This window comes from Hemicordylus capensis, chromosome 4, assembly GCF_027244095.1.
Source record: "Hemicordylus capensis ecotype Gifberg chromosome 4, rHemCap1.1.pri, whole genome shotgun sequence".
Lineage (NCBI taxonomy): Eukaryota > Metazoa > Chordata > Lepidosauria > Squamata > Cordylidae > Hemicordylus > Hemicordylus capensis.
The window spans coordinates 10,404,721-10,417,082 of NC_069660.1; the positions used below are offsets into that span (position 1 = coordinate 10,404,721).

Consider the following 12,362-nt stretch of genomic DNA (forward strand, 5'->3'; position numbering starts at 1 on the left):
CAGGTGTGTTGTTTCATGTCTTGTGTTGGTCCCAATGCCATAGCTTTCAGCCAGATTTGTGGGCAGTCTCCACTGAAAAATACTGTGTTTGAGTTGACCTCAGGAGATATGAAAATTCTGCCTATAGTGATGAATTAAATGGGGGTTGTTTTTTGCCAGATTTGGCTTTTTAAAAGCCAAATTCTGGGTTACAGCCCCTATTTCACACGAGTATACCCCTCAGGTTCTGGCAACATGGCGTCATCCCTCGTTGCTGTAGTCAATGAGTGATGAGCCTGCCTGTGTAAGTCAACTCTACCTTATTTTTCCAGCCCCTCCAGTCTTAGCCTTGTAGTCTCTTTTTTTTCCTGTCCTTGAACAAGCCAGTTACTGATGTCCTCATATGCAATTTCCTGCAAGGTTTTGGTACGAGAACCCAGGGGTGCTCAGCCCAGCCCAGCTCACACAGATCCGGCAGGCATCACTCGCACGCATCATCTGTGACAACAGCGACCACATCAGGCAGCTGCAGAAGGACGTCTTCCGGGTGGCGCCGTACCCTCAGGGCATGGTCAGCTGTGATAAAGTCCCCGAAGTCGATCTACGTATGTGGCAGGACTGCTGTGAAGGTAAAGAGGAGGAGGACAGAGATCTGGTTCAGGCAGCCCAACAAACACCATGGGAGTGACAAGGAAAGGACTTTGTTGCACAGTGCAGAATTTATGTGCGACTTTTACAGCTACAAGATGTGATGATGGCCACGACCTGAGATGGCTTTGAAAGGGATTAGACAAATTCATGGAGAAGAGGATATTTATCACTGGCTACTAGTCGTGGTGATTGTGTGGAACCTCCATGTTTGGGTGCAGTGTACCTGAATACCAGTTGTTGGGGGAGGAGAACAGAGGCAGAGGGCTGTTGCCTTCATCCCCTGCTTGTGGGCTTCCCAGAAGCATCTGGTTGGTCCCTGTGAGTAGCATGATGAAAACTAGATGGACATTTGGTCTGATCCAGCAGGGCTCTCCTTATGTTTTTGTGCTCTTATGACTCAGGTTCCAGCTGGGATTTTGTTTTTGGTTCACATAATTAAGATGATTTGCATTCACTGAGCATCAGGCAGGCCACGGAGTGCGGACAGCTACTGCTTTGCAGCTGAAAGGCAAGTCTGAGCAAAACCTTCCTGCATTCCTGACCGGGTGCTGCTACATACAATCAAGGTTGCAAGAAGCCTCCGGGAAAGGAAGGCTCCCTTTTTCCTGGGGGCCCTTCTGCACTCGCTACCTGAGGCCACTCTTGCATAGACCCTGCTGGCTGCAGGCCAGCCTCTGTCAATTGTGCACATTAACTGGAAGATATGGGCTTCAGCGAGCACAAAATGATCTTTGAAAGCACGCAGGGTGCAAAAATATGTTCATGTGTCTTGATGTTCTGTTATGCAAAGTGGCTCTCCCTTTTTGGCACTGGTTTGAGTCTGACCATGTCAGAGATGGGGAGAAGTATCTGCTAGGGGTCTGCACGGAATCACTGGTCCATGAACCAATTCATTAGAACTGGCCAGTGGTTCAGGTTGTGCTATTGAACCGGTTTGACCCAGTTCAAGTGAAGGGAATTTGGTAAGGATTCCCTCTTTTGGGGCGCTAGGCCGATTCAAACTGGTCGAACTGGGCCAGTTCGAATCAAGCTGGGTTTGATTTGAACTGGTTCTGCATACCCATAGTATCTGCAGTATGAGTTACAACTACCCATTAGGGTAGGGTAGGGGCCAAAACCCATTTTTGTCTGGGGACAAAACTCCATTTTACACTGCTCTTGTGGGTACCAGAGGCCTGTTGCAAAGTACCTCTAGAGGAAGCAGTTTTGCATTGGAGGGGGAAAGTGGGTGTGGAAGAAATTCTCCTCCACATTGCTTTTTTGCAAAGTAAACACAGATCTGGAAGTGGGGAAGGAGATGGGAGTTCAGGGGGGAAATGGCTAGCCAGTAAAGGTTTAAGCATTCCTCCCAACAGAGCGAACATCTTCCTGTTGAGCTAACATTATCCACACCTGCTCTTTAGCTGGGGAGGGATATAATTTGCTGAGCGTTTCATATCCATCATCAGTCCCCCCCCCTTTATTTTTCTCCAGACTGCAGGACGAGGGGCCAATTTAGGGCTCTCTCACAGCAATTCCGAAGCAAGAGGTCGTCCGATTTCAGCTACCCGGAAGAAAACCCTTCCAAGGCCATTCTGGGAGACCTGAGGTGTGGTGCTCTTTTCACCCTCTTCGTCTTCTTGTTTAAAAAGACAGGGTTGTTGCCTCACTGACCCCTGCTACTCCTCAGCCAATAATCCTGTGTTACACTGTGTGCAAATTTGTGTTTGCAAAGTAGGCAGGTGTTCATGCTGTATTTTGGGAGCTTGTGTGATCCAGCAAGGCAGTGCATAAATTATTATCTAGATCAGAGATTCTCAATGTTGGGTCCCCAGATGTTATTGAACTTCAACTCCCATAATTCCCAACCAAAGGCCACTGGGGCTTGGGATGATGGGAGTTGAAGTTCAATAACATCTGGGGACCCAACATTGAGAATCCCTGATCTAGATAGTGCTACCCGGGTGGGTGTGTATTCACATCTCGGCCAGATTTACCCCAAAGTCCCTGCAGTATTTCAGAGCACACTTCAAACATGATTCGGGTTTCCCCCTCCATACTGGAATCTAGACAGATTTATATCCGGAGTTAAAAAAATCCTCTTTTTCTGTCAGAGTATCTGTTATTCCCTGAACTCACAGTAAAGCCTCGCACTAAACCCACAGTAAAGCCTGTTGTCTCAAAAAGCTCCAGGGAGTTATTCGCTCATGGCTTCATGCTGTTGGGTAAATGTTGAGTGAAGCCAGTTCAAATCACACTCACAGCATTAAGGGAAGCAGCCTCTCCCCTCTGCTCTTGGGTTTTGTTTTGATGCAAGTTCACATGGCATGCCTCCGTGTTTTCCTTCTAGCCAATGGGGCGGGGAGAGAGAGAGATTACTAAAGAGCTATATCTGCATTTCTAAAGAGAGTATCCCTCTTATCATGCTAATGATTCTACATCAGTGCCTCTCCCTATTTGCTCCGCATTTTCAGAAAAAGTAGCTTAAAACCAGCATTTTAAAAACCTGGAAATACACCGAGATAAGCTAGAATTCGCAAGACAAAGCCCAATTTGTGTGTGGAGTGGGTCCAAGGATCTCGAAGGGACTTTGGGGTAAGTTTGGATGGAGTGTGAATGCTCACACTCTCTTCTGAAGGAGATTTGGTGTAGAAGCCCTGTCTGTAAAGCCTCCTGGCGAGAGGACAGGTCTCTGCCCCAAGGAGCTCACAATCTTTAAATAGACACTAAGGAGACAAGAAAAGAAGGGGAGGGAGATTCTGTATGAAAGATGTTCGGAGCACTGCCTGTGTATCCTGCACAACCACTGGATTTTTTTCAGCTTCACCCTAGCAAGAGAGGCCCCTGACTCGGAAATACCCTCGGATTAAGCCCTGTTTCTTCCTGCAGGACAGAGGGACCTCCACAGAACCCTTCTTCAGAAGAGGATCTTGAGTCTTTAGTGAATGAACTTGAAAAAACTGTCTCTGCTCTTCGGAAACAGGTAGGTGGGGACAGGTTGGGATTCCTGGGATCAGAGTGTAAAACTGGGTATCAGAGTCCTCAGGCCCTGCTGGTATTAATGTTGCCTAGTCCAGATATTCTGTGCATCCTGAAGGCCATTGTGGCTGAGGATGATGGGAGGAGCAAGAGAGCAACTGACCCTAGCCAACCTCAGCAGAGCATCCCTCTACTGGCTGTTGCTGGTGTCTAGTATGTTTCTTTTTAGATTGTGAGCCGGTTATTTTTATTTCTCTATGTAAGCCACTTTGGGAACTTTGTTGAAAAGCAGTATATAAATATTTGTTTAAGGAGCAGGACAGCTGTAGTCGAACAACATTCTCCAAGATTGAGAAGTCCTGGAATACACTGCTATCCTGTCCTTCCACCAAGAAACTCAGGGCAGCGTACACGCATACATTTCCCCCCACAATAACCCTCTGAGATAAGTTAGACTGAGAGGGGATAACTGGCCTTCCCAAGATCACCTAGTGAGCTTCACGGCTGAGTGGAAATTTGAACCCAGATCTCTCCAGTCCTGGTGTGACACTCTAGTGCCTAGACTGTACTGGCTGTTTATAGGTGATTGGAATATACTCAGATTTAAATAGCTAGTTTGGCCCTGAATATTTTCCAGTCTTGTCCACATCCTTACTGGGATCCCGGTGAGATCTCACTGGCATTGAAGCAATTGTTTCACACAAGTGAATACTGTGTCCTACCGAGGTTTGGGAGCCGTGTGTGCTCCCTGTTTTCGGTTGTGTGGGTGCAAACAACTAGGTGGGAGGAGGGAAAAGTGATTGTGTGGAAACAAGATAGGTGGAAAAGCTACCCAGCTTTGGTACATGCATTGAACATAATGTGTGAATAATAGCACATCATGAACATGATGGGTGAATATAGCTATGTACATGGAGGTCTGTATGTGTGTGTGTGCTCTACACAGATTGTACATGCACTGAACATAACGTGTGAATAGGCTGGGGAAAGGTTGGAATGGGAACCTTTCCAACTGAGCTGAAGAACTGGTGGAGGGCAACTTAGGGTACAGGGATGTCTCTCTGGGGATCTGAATTATCTGTTGCTAACTTATAGGAGTGTACATGTTGCTTACACCTTCCTGATGTCCAACTTGTATAGTTACAAATAAACCAAATATTACAAAGATACCCTAACCTTCTAGTGATATCTCCTGAAAAGGAAACCACACCTGGGTAGCGGTGTCCCCGGAACTTCCCGCAGCTTAAGGAGGTAGGGAGTGTGTGTAGCAATATTGATGCGATCCTTGTTGCCTTTGTTATCAGGTCAACTATTTGGAAGGCCAGCTGAGGCAGCAGCAACGAAGTTCTGGCAAATCTGGTCGGCAGCAGAAGACTGGCGCCAAATGGAGGAAAAGATGACCAGCCCTTCCTGGTGCTAATGTGAGGGGGACAATCCATGCTCAATATGGGGAAGTGGTGGGATTAGTCTCAGGAGCAAGCTGGTGCAGTGCATGCCTGGGGGACCTCAGAAGGCAAAGCGTATAAATACCTGGGTTTGTGTGTCTACTTAGGTGGGGCCTTCTAGAGCAGGATCTGGAGGAGATGTGTGGTTAGGATGGTTGCTATTCAGGTGGATGTTCTAACAAAAGCGTTCTAGTTTGCCAGTTTTGATTAACTATTCGGGACTTGCCTTGATTGCATTTTAGGGTGCAGTTGCTCAGGTTGTCACTTGCTCAGAGAGGCTTTGTCTCAAGATTTGTCCCATCTGGAATTTGGCTGGGTTAACTGTTCAAGAATTTAGGGTAGGTGCTCTGCCTCCCAGCACATTTCCCTTCGTCTAATCATATGGAACGGTGGTTTCTTCTGTTTAGATCATATGTAAGGGGGCAATTCAGTTGAACCACCACACTATCGGATTAGAAGAAGGGGAAATCTGCACCAGGAGAGGGAACAGAATGGGTGTCCCTGATCTCACAGTAGGTAGACCAGCTCAGACGTATAATCTGAACCAGCCCTGTTGTTCTTTAAACCGTTTGGTTTTGAATTTTGTGAGGCTTTTACAAACAGGAGTCGATGCTGACTCGACGGCACAATCTTTCCTTTCTTTTACAAACAATATGTATTCAACAGGATACAAAACAGGAAAGCAAAACCTTAATCCTGCAGTTGAAAGCAGAGCGTGCAATTAATGGACCACTTATTTTGAACCAGTTACCATGTTTTGTGTTCAGGGGTTTGGTCCTGGTTCAGGTTGAAGGTAAACGAGATATTCTAGGTGCCGGTCCCATTCTTGTTCAGTGAAAAAAAACTTCTCCAAACGGGTTTTTGGGTTCAGGTTTGGCTAGGCTTCCTGGTGATAGACATGGAGACATAATACTTACTCAAATGTAATTGCACAGTACTAGAACTATCTGAAGCATCAAATATCTTCAAACACATTGGACTACTTGTATTGAGGTTTTTTACTATTTTGGTGTGACTTATGATGCATCGACTCTGCTATCTCTGGGTTTCTCCACTGCAGCATTTCTTGGCGGGAGCTTGAGCACGTGTCGTGCACTGCCCAGAGCCTTTGGATGGGGCAATCTAGAAATTTAATTAATTAATTAATTAATTAATTAATTAGCTAGCTTGAATCCAAATATACCCCCTTTCCCCCTAATGAAAGCCTCTTCCACTCATGGAAAGGATGCTTCTGACTTAGCAGAAAAGTGTTGTGTGAGAAAAGTGACCCTGAATCCAGGCGACTTTCTTTATTTGCACAAACTCAGGTGCAAGTCCCTACACAAGCCCTTTTCAAATTATTTTTATGATCTACCAGAGTTTGTGTGCTATAGCGCATATTTTCCAAATTCACCATGTTTCTTGTACTGTAACGCAACCCCAAAGGATTTTGGTTCAGCATTGCAAGAAGCCTTCCACAAACTCATGTGCAACCGTTCACGGAATGGGGCCAGGCAATTTTGTCCTTTTGCACATTGCTCTTTGGACCCAATCCCATGTGCACCTGTTTATATTGCCATCACTGGACCTTGCTGTGTGTCAGACAGCTTGCAGAAACTGAGTTGCAAAGATTTTCCTTGCTTCTGTTTATAATGCACTCGTTCTGTGTTTCACCCTGTTCAGGTTACAGTATTTCAAGCATCTGTCAACACATTTCACACGGTGCTGTTTCCCAAGAAATGCCTGTTTTGATTCAGGAGAGCCCATTACCGTCAGCAGTTCCCTGGGCTGTATCGAATCCTGGTCATGCCCCAGGACAGTTGTGCTTCTCAGAACCCCTGGCCCACTGCACTGATAGACCACAGACTTCTTAGATCCCTACACTGCCTTTGCTTCTTCTTGCCTGATCAAGAAATGACCTATTACAAACTTCTCCACTGTCCTGTTTTTAGAGCTGGACTGATTATGCTTATATGCTTCCTGAAAATACTTCCTGTCTACAGCATCTTAGCTGAGAGTGTGGACACTACATCCAGATAATTCCCAGCTCAGGAAGCTCTTCTTACCCTTCTGCAAGCATCCCGGACAACTCAACCTTTTGCAAACGTGGTTGAAATGTGCCGTTTTCAGAAGCCAAAGACCCAGCTGAGGCCCAAGCAAAGCCACAGGGGAGCACCAACATTTGCTGTGTACACATGTGTACGGAAAGATCCAAATCGTTAAGCAATCAAATCAAGCAGAACGTTGACAGGAATGCAAAAATGAGCAGGTGATGGACAACAATGAAGGGAAGCAACAAGAAGAGACATATCTTCTGGAAACGGCTTCTGTCATACCTGGTGTGCAGTCGCCTGCATTGAAAAACATAGCCGGAAACGGAGATTAACCAGACTTTGCCTTAGGCTGCTACACTTCATCAGCTATTCTCAAGGTTGCAGGAAACTTCTGCAGAACTTTTCTGGCTGGAGGGAACCAACCTTTCCCCCTTGTGCTCATAATGATCTTGTTCCTCCTTGGGCTGCATCTGTCCAGTTCTCTTTTGCGTGTATCATGAAAGACATTTCCAGTCACCTTGCAAAAATTGGGGCTATTCTCACGATAAGCAAAAATCGGGCTAGGAGAGCCTAGCCCGATTTCTGCTAATCGTAAGAACCACCAGGCTCGGCTGCGAGCCCAGTGGTTCTTGAGCGGCTAACCTGCTCAAGTAGCCCTCCCCTTAGCCCGGGTTTACGGAGCTGGCAGTCATGTGGGCGGCCGATCTGGCTGCCCAGGGCTCCCTTCCCGCTCACCGCCACAAACCAGGTCTTGTGAGACCTGGTCTAATGTGTGATAAAATAATAAGGAACAAGGGCAGCTCAGGAGGACAGGAAAGTAGGTGTCCTGGCATCTCTCTCCAACTGCCCCCCACTTTAGAAATCTAGCATGTGGGTCACAACTCGCCCACCCAAAAGTGCACGTTGCCCCTTCTGTGCCTCTCCCCCTTTTTCCCCCTGGTGCTGGTACTGATACAGAAGTAACCCCCATTATCTGTTCTCAGCTGCAGATCCCGTTTGCATCCAACCTCCCCTCAGTCTGCACTGGCTGATATACAGAGCAAAGATGCACCAGTGCAGCCAGAGAGCAGCCTAACCAAACTTCCCAGCTGGTGCAGTGGACAAGTGGCAATTTGGGGCACTCTTCCATTCTCCAAGAAGCCCTCTGTGCCACCCGAAAATGTGTCCCTGAAGGTTGCGCAGCCCTTGGGGATGTACTTTTGGGTGGCACACAGGGCTCCCTGAGGAAAGGAAGGACATCAAAAATTGCTCCTTCCCCACTGCACTAGTTGGAAAAACTAACTAGTGCAGTTAGTTGGGAAGTTCTGTTAGGCTGCTCTCTCGCTGCTCGGATACATCCTTGCTCTTAATAACAATCACTGGGCCCACCCAATTACATTAGAACATAAGGAAAGCCCTGCTGTATCGGGCCCAAGGCCCATCTAGCCCAGCTCCCTGCTTCACACAGTGGCCAACCAGGGGCATCTGGGAAGCCTGCAAGTGGGAGAAAGAGGGAAACCGCCCCTCTCTTGGTGCTTCCTAGCACCTGGTGTTAAGGGGCATGCCCCCTCTGATCCTGATCCTAGCTACCAAGTCTAGTAGCTGTTGATAGCCCTGTCCTCCATGTATTTATCTTTTAAACCCATCTCGATTGGTGGCCATCTCCACATCCAGTGGCAATGAATTCCATAGTTAAACTACGCATTGTCTAAAGAAGTACTGCGTTTATGCTCCAACCTGCGGCAGATGGGAGACTATCAGAAAGTTGGACTGGAAGGCAGAAACCACACAGAGGCAAAGGCAGGTTTTTTCTCAACAATTCCACTTTCTGTGGGGCCATGAGCAAACACCCCTCTTTCCAGCACTAACATGCAAATGTGGGAGGTTCCTGTGCCAGTACATCCTCAGGCCATACTTATGCTACGGAGTTAAAGCAATGAAACTGCCGTAGCTTATCCCACTGGGTACTATGTTTCTGTGAGGGAGCTAGTGCTGTCTAAGAGAATTCTCGGCACCGTTTCAGCACCACAGTTTTCATGGGAGTTGGGGAGAATCCATGGCCACAGAACTGGATAATGTCTGCAGCAAGGATATTCCAGAAGAGGAAGGTGCATTCTGCTAGTGGGCCCAGAGATGATTCTATGGGCTTGCATTTCAAGGGTCAACTAATGCAGAACATCCTTTGTATTTATGACACCCATGAGTTCATCCTGCAGCTTATGCTGGAAACACACGGCCAAGTTTTGAATCTGATTTATGGTGCTCTTGCTATTTTGTGGTGCTTTTAAAAATAATAATGGTGCTACAATATACCCGGTGCTCTTTTATGATGCCCCATGTAATTCTGTTTGGGTGGAGGTTTACTTTGACTCTTGGAATCAGTCAGTCACCAGAGGTGGTGCTAAGAGGCCTGAGTTCATTGGTTTTCTCTCTGTCCTTCCCCAAATACCTTCTATTCCCCTACACTGTGACTTCTCCTATGATCCAAGAGTTATAAGCATCTGCAAACTGCAGGGTTTGGGGTTTTGTTTTGTTTTTTTGCTCATCTGGAATCTTTACTGCAAAATAGGGCGTGGAAACTGAAAGGCTGGACAAAAATGGGAGGCAGAGACTGCAATATAAGCACATTTACATTTTATGTTCAACACTTGTACAACGAGTGTACAGTGTACACAGATACAGATCTGTATATAGGTAGAGTCATTCACACGTTACACTGAACACAGGTACTGCAGTCTACTTCCTATCTGTGCCCTGCATTCCAGGGGGCCTGTACACTTTTAAAATGAATGCAGGTACAGTCGTTCACACAGACACATGTACAAGTATCTGGACACTTGTACAGCATGACGTCCAAATGGGGCTTATGTCAGCTAGCAACCCTCGGTTCTACTGTTGGACAAGGTGGACACAAGAGTGTAGCAAGGTTGGTGTGGACCCCAGGACAAAAAATGGAGATAAACCTCTTGCCGCTCCCGTGCCCCCCCCCTTTCAGAGAGGTGGGCCCTCCTCTCTAGGGGCCTGGGGCCATTACCCGCCACCCTTGTTCAATTGTAGCTATGCACCTGCGTGTACATTTTGCCCATTGGAGACCGTGTTGCCCGATGATCCATCTGGAATTCTCAATTGCTTCCACATGTGCAGTTTAGGCTGGAAACCCTACCCCTATTTACTTTTTAACAGATAATCCAGATCAGGGATTCTCAATATTGGGTCCCCAGATGGTATTAGACTTCAGCTCCCATAATCCCCAGCCCCAGTGGTCTTTGGTTGGGGATTATGGGAGTTGGAGTCCAATAACATCTGGAGACCCAACGCTGAGAATCCCTGATCCAGATAATATCATTGTCCAATTGCTGCATCCCACCCTGCCCATCTTATTCTCCTGTCTTTTTTCAGACATGATCTGTGACAATTTTTTTTTTTTTTTTAAATTTAACAAGCAAGTTCAGGGCCATTGAAGTTTTTCAGGCCCACGGTGACTTTGATTAGTAGCTTCCTCCTTGCTCCAGTGCTCATTCCTGACAAACAACTTTTAAATTGCTGCTTTATTAGTCCATTCTGGTTCCATGGGGAGGGAGGCTTTAATTATGCATGTCTTCTCTCTCTCTTTTTGTTCTTGGTTTTTAATTGCAAAATAAAAGTTTTTCACAATAAAGAAAATGGAAAGAACAAAGGAAAAAATGGAAATCATTACATAAAGCTCCCCACCACCCATGGGTTACTGGTCTACACATTCAGCATGAGATGATAGAATGGACTGTACCACTTTGGACTACAAATTCAGAATGCTATTTTTGGATGTTCCCCAATTAAATAAATAAAGCTCCTTGCAAATAGAAAACCAGAAAATCTAGCCCAGGCTCTTTGCCTGTTATGCTGATTTTCTGTTTGCATTGGGTATGTTAAATGGAGAAGAGCATTCAAGTGTGATTTCCCTCACCCACAGTTCAAAGTGGTACATCCCAATCTAGCCCCTTCGAATTCTATCACCTCATTCCACTGTCTGCATAGCTCAACCCAAGAATGGATTCATTGATAGTGCTGTTGCCCTGCTGAATAGAAAGCAATTAAAAGGGTAGAAACTGCAATCGAAAAGCTACCAATTAGCTTTAAATTGGTCTACCTGTGAATGGTTGAAACCATAGGAGATGAGCCCTCAAGGGTCAACTGTGAACATGTTTACTCAGAAGGAAATTGCAGGAAGTTCAATAGGGTTTACTCTCTACGTTGTGTGTACAGGACTGCAAACTGTCAACCACAAATGGCCAGTACATAGTGGAGCACCACCACATCTCTTGGTGGAGGTAGGACTGTGTTAGAAGGTATATAATAGAATTTCAGAAGGGATATTCTAGTTCAGAGGTCCCTAAGCTGGATCCCCAGATGTTGCCTTTGGCCATTGTGGCAGAGGATGATGGGAGATGTAGTCCAACAACATCTGGGGATCTAACACTGAGAACTCCTGTTCTTCTAAGTGGTCTCTGACCATCACACAGATGGGCTTCACACCTGCATGAAGAAACCTCCGGAAAAACTCACAGACTCGTCTTTTTTCCTGGCTCTCCGATAGGTAGAGAGGCTCCTCCCCGTTATACCTAGGTCACATACTCCTCACCCTTCTCCTCCTCAGTTCTTTTTCATCCGCCGAACTCTTGGGGGAATCCTTACAAGCTTTTCTGTCAGGAAAAATACATAAGTTATTTGCTGTTTCTGCTATTATCTCTGGGCTTGCCTTTATACTTCTGTCTTTTGTTTCGCATATAGTTTTTCTGACTCTTTACTCCTCCCTCATGAGGGGAACCCTTCTCTCTCCCTCTGGTGTATGGCCGGCAAGGTAACCTTCAAATGTTCCTCCCAGTGCCGGTCATCTTTCCCCACATCTGACAGCCACAGCCTTTGCCTATTTTGCCTGGGAGAATCCCATCCCATTTAACTTCACCTTGTGCTCATTGCTTCAGTTTTTCCTAAGCAAGCGTGCCGTAATAGAGCCTCTAGGCTCCACCTTTACTTGTGGGAGCATGCCCTGTCAGACCCAGCCTCTATGGAGCAGTCTGTCAATGCGCCTATTCCAACCTCCATGGCGGAGAATGGATGTTCTGAGGCAGTCACCCCACTGCCAGGAGGGCCTGGGACTCCCTTCTGTGACTCCCTCTGCGATTGCGTTGCCTCAAGCACAGCAGGCTCTGGGGCTGCCCGGCACATCGTCGGCCTTGCTTCCTGTGGGCTCTGGAGTCAGACAACATCCTCTGTCGACTGATCCCAGCCTGCCCTCTCAGCCGCACAAGCCACATAGAAGAAAGAAGAACAAGGGGAC

At 46.7% G+C, this 12,362-nt stretch overlaps 1 protein-coding gene across 7 annotated transcripts in view; it reads left to right on the forward strand.

Moving 5' to 3' along the window:
• Positions 1-12,362, forward strand: part of LOC128322324 (peroxidasin homolog) — a 165,787-nt gene that overhangs the window by 119,600 nt on the left and 33,825 nt on the right. For 3 of the 7 annotated variants that reach the window (XM_053243384.1, XM_053243387.1, XM_053243389.1), the window contains 5 exons: positions 400-608; positions 2,104-2,218; positions 3,499-3,592; positions 4,893-5,009; positions 6,696-9,298. In XM_053243384.1, the coding sequence (XP_053099359.1) occupies positions 400-608; positions 2,104-2,218; positions 3,499-3,592; positions 4,893-4,988 (514 nt within the window). In that variant the 3' untranslated portion in view covers positions 4,989-5,009; positions 6,696-9,298. Of the gene's footprint in view, positions 1-399; positions 609-2,103; positions 2,219-3,498; positions 3,593-4,892; positions 5,010-5,440; positions 5,475-6,695; positions 9,299-12,362 lie in introns of those variants that run through there. The other 4 variants (XM_053243385.1, XR_008305664.1, XM_053243388.1 and 1 more) reach the window with 4 other exon arrangements.